Here is a 13518-nt window from a genome sequence, read left to right as displayed (position 1 = left end):
AATCCTCATCCTGAGCTCAGCGAGATGCATCAGTGAGACTGTAGGCGTGTTTTGTGCGTGTGTGTGTGTGTATATAAGTGTGTGCGCCTGGAGGGTTGATGATGTTGGTGTGGGGTCGTCCACAGTAGTCCACATTAAGGTCCAGTAATGTGTTAATTTATAACTCTATCACCCCAGACGCCTGCATTATCCATCTGTGTCACACACTAGGCCTACGATATCTATCATCCAGAGGGGAAAAATGGCCGTTCTGGAGAGATTAAGCCACTGGTCGCACAATTCCACCCTTTTTTTTTTCTTGTCTTTTTTTTCCCCACCCTTTAGCCTTATTCATCCACATCCCTCTCATTTTGCCCCTCAGTTCCCGAGGTCCGGGTGATCAATTAGGACTTGACAGACTTCTAAGTCCTGTCTGACCACTGGAACTCCAGAGGCCCTGTCGACATCTATGCCTACCCAAAGGCAGAGCACTTACTCAGCTTTAACACCCTCATTCTTCCCAAGCCCTGGTACATCGTATGCTGGTTGTTTAGCTATCAGTGCTCTGAGACTGGATTTCTCTTCACCTTTGTGAACACAAGGAGTTAAACTGGCAGCAGACTTACAACAGAGAACATATGTGGACAAAAACTGTTGTTGTTTGGTGCATTTACTTAGTAAAATAAGATCATTTCACATTACATGTACAGAAGTTGTATTTTTAAGAGGCTTACTTTTGATAGTTGTTTATTGTGTTGCAAAAAAAGTTGTTTTCTTCCATATCGACCCAATAAATAATACTTGTCCAAATATGCACGCGACATACTGTACTCCCTAAGTAAATACATCAACGTATGTGTGCATGAGTTTGTCAGTTTGTGTTTGTGCAGGTGGCTAACACTCTCTTTGTCAGGAAGAGCAGGCACTAATAACACACAGGGGGTAAATAATCAATACTCCCCCTCTCTATTCAATTTCACGACATCACTACTATTAGCGGACACACACATGGTCTCTGGGACACATTTTCATGTAAATGCATTGACTGGAATGTAAAACAAAAGATCCTCCTACTGATTGGGGGAGGCCAGAGAGTCAGCTAAAACACGAGAACTTGGTGGCGGTGGAAATTGGAGCCCAGCATTAATATTTATTTTCTTAGAAATACTCGCCGGTAACCTGTGAGAGAAAGTATTAGACACAAGATACATGTGATAAAAGAGGTAAAAGGGGCGGTTTGATTGGAAAGACAAGCTGGCAATTCCATCTTTAAAGAGTGCAACGGTCATCACGAGAGGAGAAAGAGAATCTGCCCATTAAAACTAAGTGGATGTCTATTAGATCATAGAGGTAAGGAGGTGGGCATTTACCATCAGTCCAACTTAGTCTGAGTGGACTGCACACCCAGCATTACTGGGATCTTGGAAAGTGATTTGGAAACTTTCAAAATATATAAATAAATAGCATTCTAAAATTCAAACTATTTTCTATTTTAAACAATTTATACAAAAAGAAGGAAAAAAAAAGTCTCTGTAAGGGACATCGCCTCGGTAAAACCAAGGCAATTAAAAGACAATCAAAGTCACCACCCAGTCCTGTGAGATCAAACCAGCCCTCAGCCCTCTTCCTACTTCTCTTGTCTGTCCCCTTAGCCCCCTCCTTCTTCCCCAGTGTAAGCCCCCATTCTTATCACTGTGGTGCAGTTAATCCTCCTTCACTCCTCCTCCTTCCAACGCAGAGTCCCTCAGGGGGGTACGTGAAAGGCTAAAAGGAGGGAGCCCATTTGCCACTTGCCTGCGACACATAATACGGCGCGGGCAATCAACTTTGGCTTGACATGTATTTGCTCATCTCTGGGACACACACACATTCACCTACTGCTGGGAAACTGAGGGTTGAGGCGGGGGGGGGGGGGGGGGGGGGGGGGGACGTCGGAGGGAGTGGGGGGGGGTGCTAAATTAACACTTGACATTCAATACAGTCAGGTCCTTAATTGGCCAGGGCCTTCCTGCGAAGGCAATTTTCTATTCCCCAAACTGCCCCCGCGCTGTGTCATGTGCCAGTGTCATCTGTATGTGTGTATGTGTGTGTGTATGTGTGTGTGTGTGTGTGTGTGTGTGTGTGTGTGTGGGGAAGAGAGAAATTGTATCTGTGTGTAAGCATGTGCCAGAGGAAAACCAAGTGTATGCATATATCTGTGTGTGGCTGTGCGTATCTGCATGAGTCGGGCCCCTGTCCTGAGAGAGGCCCTCTGGTCCCTTCCCTCTCTAATGAGGCTGGATGAATTAGCGCTACGTGACATGATTTGAGCAGCGGTGGCGCCCCGTGCTCTCCCTCCTTCCCTCCCACCCTCCCTCCCTCCCTCCCCGAACATGTCTTTGTCCTTCTCTCTTCCTCATCCCCTGCTCCTTTTTTTTTCTTGAAGCAGTGACAGGCATCTGGTGGCCAAAAAAAAAAAAAATGCCAGGAGCAAGCCCGCGGCTCTCGCCTTTAAACATGCTGCCACTGCTTTATGTCATGCACGTTCACACAAACACACACACCTATGCGATGTACTCAAAATGAAACACTCGTTTTCCTCCCATTCCTTTTCCACGCACTCGCACGCACGCACACAGTCTGACTTGCACTTCCCCGCGGATTCAGTTACAGTTGATGTTATTACAGCTTTCAACCTGAGAGGTATTAGGCTTCCTTTAACAGATCTGACAGCATTTACAACACAGGCAAGTCGACGCCTCTAATCGCTTCTGTGACTTCAGCCTGTTACCAATTGATCTCCAAAGAGTGCCTGCTCACCTTCTGACTGATGCATGAGCTGTCGGTTCCTTTTTCTCTTCTTTGTCATAATGCTCTGACTTTCTTTGCTGCTGCATCCCATAAACTTCGCTGCTCTTCATCTGCTGTTTTTTTTTTCTTTCTTTCCCCTTTAAAAAATAAAAAAAAAAAAAATCTAACAGCTTATGATTATTTATGTAATAGACCTACATTTGGCTGATTGATCAGGCACAAGAGGACCACTTTTGCCCACATGGGGTTTTCTTTTAGCAAGAACAAGATGGTGAATTTATTACTTTAATGGTAGTGTAGAAACAGCATTAAATCTAGGTAATAAATTCTTTGTTGCCATCCTTTACAAATCTAAGCTAATCAAGCCGTGGAGTAATGGCCTGGATGGAGTAAACAAATGCCACAGATTTCTTTTTTGTTGTTGTTTCTTTTTATATTCCAAGAAAAACATATCAAATGGATTAAATGCTATGAAATATTAAATGCCAGTCAGAGTCACACACATCACACAGCAGACAAAGCACTTATCGTCGAGTGTGTTTCCCGACAAAGGAAGAGGCAGCTCAGGCCATTAACAGAGAAAACATCAGCACAGAGAAAGTGAGTGTACACGTGTGACTGCAGGCTTGTGAGTACACAACACAAACACACCCCCTGCTTTTAATTTGCGCAGAATCGGCCTATTTCTTACAAGAATTCTCACTTTGTCCCGCCGTTCAAGACGGAAGCTGTCACTTCAAATGTGCAATTAATGCCGCAAATAGGTCGAGACAGTGCGATGCCAGAAGCCATGCATGATAGCTTCACCAGTTGTAGTGCGTACAGGGTCACGCACACTGATGTGTCCCACAGAAGACTAATTAGATCATCTGTGCCCAAATGGAAACCACAGATTGTTTAAAAGTAAAGGTGCTGCTTAAAATGTGACACCTCAATTCAGCAAAATTGTGGGAATCACATATAAAAGCTGGACTCTGTGACAATACACAGTGATTATCCCATCCAGGCCACACACATACACATTCAGGGGTATTTCACTGAACTACATGCATCCACGCAACACACACTCCTAAAAACAAAAGCTACCCGGAGCCTCAACTTGCCAGAAAAACACAAGCTGTGGGATGCCAAGGCAGCTGCATTTAACAGTGGCCATTAAATGTTATTAATCCAACAGCGCAAACATCTTTACAAAGTCAGCAAAGAGCGCAAACAAATGCTTACACATGTTGCTTTAACACTTTGCTCACAGCTGAAAGTGGGTACGAGGCGAAGACTAAAGCTTGCAGAGTTAAAGCGAAAGCGATGTTAAGGAGCAGCTTACACAATCTGAATAAAGAACACGAGAGAGTATATCTGTACCTGAACCATTTGATATGTTTGTTTGGCTAAGTATGCATATGTGAGTGTGCGTACGTGAATGTGAGTGTGTGTATATTGGCTAAAAGCCTACCACAGCCTGTACCACTACCCTTCCTTCTCCGAAACCTCCCTAAAATCCTCCCTGGGCCTCTAGCAATCAAATCCCCATGGCAAGCTGGAGACAGAACAGAGCAGAGGGGAGAGATAGACGGGGAATAAAACATGGGAGCGAAAAAGAAATGAAACAGAAAATAGCAGAGAAAGAGCCTCCCTCCTCCTACTCCAACACACACACACACACACACATGCACACACATACACACACACACAAACACAAACAAGAACTCAATATATGCATTTAGAGACGAAACATATTTAATCTTACCGGAGTGCACAAAAGTTCTCCTGACCTCATATGTGAACTGTGGACATAAAAGTCTGTTACCTGTTGGAAAACCATTTTCTTTGAACAACAACCGTGGTAATTGCAAGCACATCTAAAACATACAGCACACACACACACACACACACACACACAACACTGCATGGTTGGATTACCAGCAGAAAGAGACAGAGTCAACTGCAAGACCTGAACAAAATTACCATCATTATCCATAACCATAAATAAGCCTGATGATGATGATGATGGTTTTAACAATAATAATAGCAATTCACTCTGAGTGCTTTTTCACATAACAGTGACAGCATTAGTCACATCGCCAACAGAAAAATGAAAGGCTCGGTGCCTTGAGAGCTCCTCTTGGTTGCCACTGCTGATGGGGCAAATTGGCAGGCAGAGGCAGCAGACAGGGGTCCTTAAAGACGGATGTAAAAATAGTAGGCTGTCGATTTACCCACTGCACTGGCACAGCTCCAAGGAAAACAAAATAACAAGAGTAGAGGAATAACAGGAAAAGGGAGAAGTCATGGTGAAAGTATGCCCAAGTTCCTGTCACTTAGCACAGGTCACACCTAATGTCACCTTCCTCTGGATGCAAGACAGGAAAGAACAGCTTCTCACCTCAATGTCTCTACCATATGGTCCCTTATGGTCATGTCTTAAAATACTACATGCACATGCAAAGTATATACGTCTTCCTGTCGGTTAAGCTCCAGTTAAGTATATCTGTGATTATCCACTCTGCTGGTGGCCTGGTCAACAAAAAACCAGCAGCATGCACAACCACACTTCATCCCGTTACCAGATTCCTAGATGTGAGTGACAGCTGCTACATTCCTGCTGTGTCAGTGTGTGTTCATCTGCATGTTCGGGACTGTGTGTGTGTGCACGCGCACTGCTGGCCTGGCCCCTGTGCTCATGTCCCCCTCATTAGTCAGTGGTGGGGTGGTGACATCCTGAGCGGCTGGCCCATCAAACACACACTTCCTCCTCGCACCAGCGACTTCTCTCCACTGCAGGAAACTGCAGAAAGACAAATAACTTGCAGCCGTTTGAAAGAAATTTAGATCACGAAGAGAGCGAAAAAGGATGAAAAGGGTGGGCTTTTACGGCTCAGCAGGAGGAAGAATTGAAGAAAAACTGGGAAGGGAAGTTTACAGGAATTAATATGTATGATCCAAGTGTAACTTATCCATTTAATCTACAATAAAACAACTGCTTTTGTATTTATTTTATTCATGCCATCATTAACCGTCCAACCACTCGCAATTTACTTCACGTATTCAGTTGCCACGCTGATTTATTTCCAAAGAATCAAAACCTACAAACTGGAAATCTCTTGGTCACACACGACCACATAAAACTCCTCAAGACTCTGTGAACATTACTTTCCACGCAGATTACAGCTATTTTATTAATTATTCTGTCAAAACCTTCTTGAAAATCGTTAAACAATGTAGTTCTTTCCTTGTATATACACGTGTCCACGCAGGAGTTAGGGAGTTCTCAGGGAAAGACTCAGTTCCAGTAGATTTCAGCACAGATGGCTCTGCATTTCTGCCGCAGCTCGACACACACACACACACACACACATTTCGCAGCACCCTGCCACATGAAAATGAGACCCCCTTTTTTTTTTTTTTTTTTTGTTGCCTTCCATGACTGAAACTTTACATCCCCTCCACATTATTCAGGCATTCACCATGGCGTCTCCTCAGGACAAACAGGAAACAGCTGACACATAGCCCGTGAGTGATGCTCACATGATGCTTATTGATTGCTGTTTGCACCGAGTCTCACACACGGTCAGGGTCAGTGCTTACCCATCCTGGAGGGCATTATTGCACAGCTACAGAGGTTGCTGCATGATCCGGAACGCACATGATCTTTTTCTTTTCTTCCTCTGAGAAGGCAAAATTAAACCCATACTGTAAAAATTTCGCTTTTTTTTTTTTTTTTTTTTTAAATATGGGGAGTAAATGAGGGATGGGTCTGATTTGATCAATTTTATTGGTTAATCACAAGAAATTCTATTTATGCAGACCGATATTTCAATGAGACCGCGCACGCTTGATGTTACTGAAACAAAAAATGTTTTCAAGAAACATTTGAAAATAGTTTAAAGCAAAAATGTAGAGGACGTCATATCTCCCCAGTTGGTGCCTGAGTAAATATAGAAGGGACCACAGCATGAATGGGACCTTGTACATCCTCCCACTTAGTCAAGCTAGATGGATTCTTAATAGAGCACACATACAGTAAATATACAAACAGCTGTGGCCCCCTTCCCACTCACTCTTCACACTCGTATTTCTCTCCTGCGGAAATAATGCTGCCTTCAGGAAACACGCACATCATCAGACTCGCAAAGCCTGGAAGATGCTCTGTGACTGAAAACCGCAGTCGCCTTTCTGAGCGCTGCTTATATTGTCAGGCTTTTTAACCTCAACTTTTCAGATTAAACAAAAAACAAAAAAAAAACAGGCGCTGTCGGTGGGCTCTGATCTGGTGGCTCTTTAAGCCCTTTCCAATCAGGTGCCAGAGCAAACACTGGTACACAGACACACCCAGTCACTTCCCCTTGTTGAAGAAATGCTGCTCTCCTTCCGACATGTGTGCTTTTGTGTTATTCTAAGTCAAAGCATCGACAGAAAACCTCCATTTCAGGCAGCTTCTGTCCTTTTCTGTAAAGACAGAAACTGCATTATGATTCAGGATTCAGGGAGCGGAGGTAAAGACTGAGTTTTATAAGTTAAGACAGTTGGGGAAGTAGAGACAGAACGTGGGGGAAAAGACTAAAAAAGTAGGCAAGAGACGAAGAAGAAGAAGCAGTGGGAGACAGAAACAGGAGAAGAAGAAGAAGAAGTAGTAATGGGGGAAGTGGTGCGTGTCTTTTCTGCAAATCTCCTCTTTCACCTCTGCTCTCCTCCAGCTCTCCATCCAGGGCCAGCCAAGAGACACTTCACCTCGCACCCGCACACACATGGAGCCAGAGCCAACACACAGGAACACACACACACACACACATGCTCTTTTCCTCACATGCACACACTAACACAACTGGCATATGACTGTTTAGCCACCCACTCAGAAAAATAAATGGCAAAAGCACAGACACAAAAACGCCTTAACACACTCACAAACTTCAGCGTCAGAACACACACATACACCCTCTCTTGACATCGGATACATGCACGTATAGACATCCATATGCTCCGTGTGCAACGACCCATCAAAGACAGACATGGAAATAATAACAGTTGAATGTAACCACACACGCACACACACATTCACTGACTGTGGATAATTCTACACATATGCATCAAATCACTGCCTCCCAGTCCCAGTCAGCACAAAAAGCAATGCATATGCACCGCATATGCGACATGCAACACGCCTGTACCCAAACATGTAAAGCAAATTTTGCACACACATCCTCACACACACACACACACACACACACACACACACACACACACACACACACACACACACACACACACACCACTCCAAGTCTATCAGTGTGTTATTAGGCAGATTAACTTGTACTGTGTCTTTGCTGAAAAGGATTATATCTACCCAATTTCATCACTCAGGCTCAGACCAAATAAAGCAGGGTCATTCCACAAATACATCTGTCCTCCAAATATATCACTTTTCCCTTTTAGTGGTCTGAGATTAACAGAGAGGACTGAGAGGTAAAAGGGCAATCAGAATAAGTTCCACATAAAATAAATAAACAAGAGAAATCTAAAGGAAGAAGCAATTATGTTAGATTGGGAACGTTTTTGAGAGAATATGATAAAACAATATAATTGAATTAATTTGAATATGACTAAATAAATGTCATTCTGCTTTTTAAGAATGAATTTGATGTGTTCCAAATAGGCGATATAACGAAACCCACTCATGATTTTACTTTTTATGTTAAGATAGAATCTGATTATTATGAAGAAAATGTCTTAATTGCTACTGCTATCCCACTATTTTTTTTAATCAAAACTGTAAATGGATCAACATCAAACAAAAAGAAAGTGACAGGTTTAAATGCAGAGAGAATATTTCCTGCAATTTAAGGACCATATAACGTGGCAAAAGCTAAATATGAAAACTGCATTGCATCATGATTCCTGTTACTGCTGCTGTAGTTCTCATGTAAAATTTCCGTTTTCCTCATTTTAATGCCTGTCTTTAAAAGACAAGGAGCCTTGCTGTTTTCACAAGTGGAAATAGAGAGACTCGGTGTGAGAAGAAGCAGGCAGCACTGAGAGCAGACAGAAGTCAGGCAGATTGTAATGCCACTGTACCTCTTCCAGGTCTCGGCCCATTGTCGACCTGTCGCACTTCAAAGGAAGCCGCGTTACAGCACCCTTGCAAAAAGAAAAGGAAGAGGCTGTTTTAGAGAAAGTTTTACACTGAAGACGTACACTGATTCCTACCACTATTTCCTTTTGTTTTTTTTTTTGTTGTTTTTTTTTTATCTTATTTTATCTATTTTTTTCTTTTTCCGCAGCGAGCCTGGGTGGCACCGCAGATCCTCAGGTGGAGGTAAAAGCACATTTTTACGAGTCCCTTGATATCCTTAAGTTAGTTCCCACGTTCCTTCGACCTGAAGTGGAGGAGAAAATAAAAACGACGCGGCCTCCGGCTGCTGTGTTGTGCAGGAAATATCCCTGATGAGCCAATTAGGCCCGTGGTATCACTTAACTTCGGAGTTTTTAACTTGCAAGGGTCGATATTCAGAGGCACGCATGTAGAGCGGCGGGTCAATTAAAGCTCCAGATATGATCTCTCCGTAATGCCTGGGAAATAATTAAACTCATTTTTTTTTCTCTCCATAAAATGCAATTATTAAAGTTCCATCTTGTAGGGTTTAAAATACCCACCAATTTCTGAACACTGGGAAGCTGAGAGAAAAAAAAAGGTAGGCTGTTTATTGAATCCATTTAATTGATTTAATTTAAGCTGCAGACGGTTTGTGCCCTCTGCTTGCGAGAGAAAAAAAAAAGTTTGTTCAAAGATTAAAAACTAGAACAACATAAATGGAAGGTGTTAATTATTAGAATTCATAAATGTCTCAATTGTTTTCGTGGATGCAGCCTGCAAGATACAAACACTGTAAAAAGATGAAAATGCAGGTAGACGACCTAAAAGCACGCAATAATTCGCATCATTTTTTAAAAAAATATATATAAAACAGCTCAAATAATTTTATTTTCCATTATTATTTTTATACAAGTCGTGTCAGCATCAATTCCAGTCAATCGACACGCAATAAAATGTTTAAATGTGTTGTTAACATGAAAATAAATTAATAAATAAAAAACCTTATTAGTTACAGTCGAAATATAAATTATACTCTAACTGTTTACGACAGTCAGACACAATTGTTAAATCCAACAATGACAGTGGTAATTTGACGTCTGTTTTGTTTGGCTTATTTTTGTTTACGATGTTCGAGGCACGTGCATCTTTTTGTGCTGAATTATTGTGCTATAAAGCATAAACAGAAGGCAGATTTGCCATCGCTCCTAGTGTTTATGATTTTATGATGAAATAAATCTTCTATCAATCTCTAAATTGTATAAATTATCTTGGAGCAGACCGAGACGACCAGACACCTGCTGCAAACCACATCTCTTAACGTCTTTTAAAATGTTCAGAACTAAATAAAAATGCCCACTTCGGTGTCAAACTGATATTTTGCAGTTTATCAATGCTCTCCTCATTTGTTCGCTTAAGGAGGACTGTCAACAATTGTTCCCAAATGTTCCGGTTGGGTGATGCTCTGCATCTCACTGCAGCCGCGTCTCTCCTCCACGCGCTGCGCTCACTTCGTCTGCGTATCGATCACACATAATTTGCCTTAACAACGACAGAAAACCGCACCTCGCATGTGTGGCCCAGGTGATCTTTACAAGAAATTGGGGGAGATTTTTTTTTTTTTTTGTTTTTTTGTTTTGTTTTTTTTTTTAAGCACGGGCCCATAACACATTTCTTTCCAACACCCAAGGGTGCACCAGGCTCGGCAAACACAAAGTCATTATCAGTTAGATTCCAATAAGGCGAGTCTGTCAAGGAACAGACTTCCTTCGGAGAATTTATGTCATGCCTACTAAACATGGGAAGATGTCTTCTAAGTGGTGCGAGGAAGGATAAATAACAGCGAGTCCCACAGCTGATTATATTGAAACAACGGTGCGCATTTGTAAAAAGGACTGGGGATGCAAGCGTGGGGGTCCCAGCAGATGCGGAGCGCAGGGGCCCATCCACCTGCTCATGTCGGCAGAGGAGGAAAGAAGAGGCTCGCTGGCCTTTACAACTCCCCCATCTCTAGTAATTCATGCATCGCTTGCTTGTATGATAGTTTCTTTAGAATAAATATAAAATGAGTTTACAATCTGACGCTGCGTGAAAAAAGCGTAAGATGGAAAAGGAGCAGATATAATCTCAACTTGTTCCATCTCTCTCTCTTTGTATAGTCAGGCTTGATTGACTTTTTTTCTTCTTTTTTTTTTACAAGATACATTAAAGAGATTTTGTTTCAACACATCATTTCCACTGTCACAAACCTATTGAACGAGTAATAAAAAAAAACAGAATTAAGTTAAAGAAATAACGTTGTTATAAATAACAAGAGTCTACAAGGTGGCAGAAAAAAGTTTCTCTCTCCTCATTTCCAACACAGAGCCGCGGCGAAGCTGTTGCGCAAGAGCCGCTGTGGCCTGGATGCGTAACAGCGCGTGCATGGCACAGAGAGCCTGCAGGTCCCGCTATGATTAACTGCAACCTAACAACCATCCTCTATCTTTACTGTCTCCCACTCACACACGTGCGCGCGAACGGGCGCACACAAACACACGCACACACATACTTGCACAGGACTGGAGTCTCATTTCCTCCCCCCCCCCCCTCTCTCTCTCTCTCCCTCTCTCTCTGTGCCTGATATTTATCCAACAAAACCACTTTAATCCCTTAAAAATAACTGTCTTGCCTTAACTTCAGGGCAACCTGGGGGGTGAGGGAATTTAAAAAGCTGCAGATCAAGTGTAAACACGCGATAAAAGGCGAGAAATGTCGTGAGGAAATGTGGACTTCCCTCAGCCTGGGCAGGCTGGCCGTTCTCATCATTACTTTTCCAGGCGAGACTTGGTTCGTTCACGGCTCCTCTGCTGCTCTGCAGCCGGGCAAGGGGCTTCCTGCTTCGGCCACATGAAGTTAATTAGCCGGTCCCTGAGGGGTGCCCCTGCCCCAAGTCTTTATCGGCACCGAGGTTACCAAAACACGGCTATCACTTGCTTTTAAACTCCACACGGCTCCCAGAACAACCATGGAGACTTAAACATTTATATAAGTCCGGACAAGAGGTAGGATCAGCCAAGAAATGGTCAGAAAAATTCAATATTGTCCAAAATAAGAACTAAAATGTGCGTTTTACAAATACACAAAACATAATTTTTGAGGGGAAATTTTTGAGAAACAACTCATGCATTTTGTTAAATGAAATGAAAATAAAATAAATGCACAAAGGTTGGATGATGGAAAATTTTGCAAGCAAGAAGTGTGCAGCAGAACAAGAAGACATGCACATATTTATTTGCAAAGACTCCTACAATTAGGATTAGTTGCTAAAATGCTTGTCCAAATTCTAATTTCAGCTATAAGAAAACAAAACACAACAACAATCACCCACTTTTTACACACACCTGATACACATCCCACACACTTTCTTGGACCAAGAGGTTACACACATGAGCAAAACAAACATGCCAACACTTTCTGAAAGAGAAGAAGAAGAAAAGAAAATAAAGTTTGGCCTTATAAAATGAAAATTATGGACGGAGAGAAGGACAGGGGGGTGAGATAGACGTGGGTAGGATGAGGAGGGGAGGCTGAGTGCACGTACCTGCTGGGACATTCTGTAGAGAAGGTTGCTGTCAGTGCTCTGCTGCTGCCATGTCCCCATGAAGCCCGGCTGCTCAGCACTAGGCGGTCTGGTGCTGAACTGCATGGAGCTCTCGCCTGCTCCCTCAGCGCCGCTGCTAACAATGCTAATGCCACCCAGACCACTTCTGCTGCTGCTGCTACTGTGACTGCTGCAGGGAGCGCTCGCACAAATGCCAGCTGTGACAGAGGGTCCGTTAACCTGAGCTGAAGGTGGCCTGGGCGGCTCTGGGTCTCTGCTGGGCTCTGGTGGGACTGTGTCACACTCGCTGCCTCTCACATCCAACTCTGCCTCCTTGGACTTAAACAGAGAGAGGGAGAGACAGGGGGGGGGGGGGGGGGGGGGGGGGGGGGGGCGCAAGAGGGGATGTGGGAGTGTGAAGGAGGGGAGAAGAAAAAAAGAAGTCAGTGAAGGTGGGTTCTTTTGGGGTCACGTTGGCTTTTTTCGTTTTGGCTTTTTCATGGAGGATAACAAGGAAAGGAGAGATGGAGGAGTTGATGTGTGTGAGAGGTTTTGTGGCAGCTCTGGTGGCAGAGTAGTGTCTGTGTGTGTGTGTGTGTGTGTGTGTGTGTGTGTGTTAAGTGCGTGTGAAGTTAATTCTCATGAAGAGGGAGAAAAGTGAGCTTGCAGTGAATTTCCTTGGGAGCCTCTTCTTGGACAGGGGAAGATGAGTGGACCACTGGAGGTGAGGAGGGATGGGGAGGCTGGGGGGGGGCTGATGAGAAAGCAAGTCAGAACGGAGTAAAACAAAACAAAGAGAGGAGGATGGTTATGGGAGTGAGTGAAAAATGACTACCATGTTGTTGTCCGCGGTAGTCATTTTGTACTTGAACAGTCTCAAGACAGACACCTGCATGCAAACACACGCAAAGACCCACACACACACACACACTGTGGAGGACATCCTCGCCTGCCTGCACACACTGAAACACTTACAAATAACGCTGAACTAATGAAAAAGTAGGACATAAAAAGTTAAACAACAAGCTGTCGTCAACAAACCGAAAACGTGCACGGGAATGGAAGAACTAATTCTAACTTT

At 43.4% G+C, this 13518-nt stretch overlaps 1 protein-coding gene across 1 annotated transcript in view; it reads right to left on the bottom strand.

The window, feature by feature from the left end:
* bnc2 (basonuclin zinc finger protein 2) overlaps positions 1–12557 on the bottom strand; it is a gene marked incomplete at its 3' end in the record, with an annotated part of 82115 nt that extends 69558 nt beyond the window's left edge. Inside the window, exon 1 of the mRNA XM_079261578.1 lies at positions 12438–12557. Within this exon, the coding sequence (XP_079117704.1) occupies positions 12438–12542 (105 nt within the window). The 5' untranslated portion in view covers positions 12543–12557. The remainder of the gene's footprint in view (positions 1–12437) is intronic.
* Between the last annotated feature and the right edge of the window lie 961 nt (positions 12558–13518).

Source organism: Telmatherina bonti, assembly GCF_933228915.1.
Source record: "Telmatherina bonti genome assembly, chromosome: 3".
In the NCBI taxonomy this organism is placed as follows: Eukaryota; Metazoa; Chordata; class Actinopteri; order Atheriniformes; family Telmatherinidae; genus Telmatherina; species Telmatherina bonti.
This window is presented reverse-complemented; position numbering and strand designations above follow the sequence as displayed.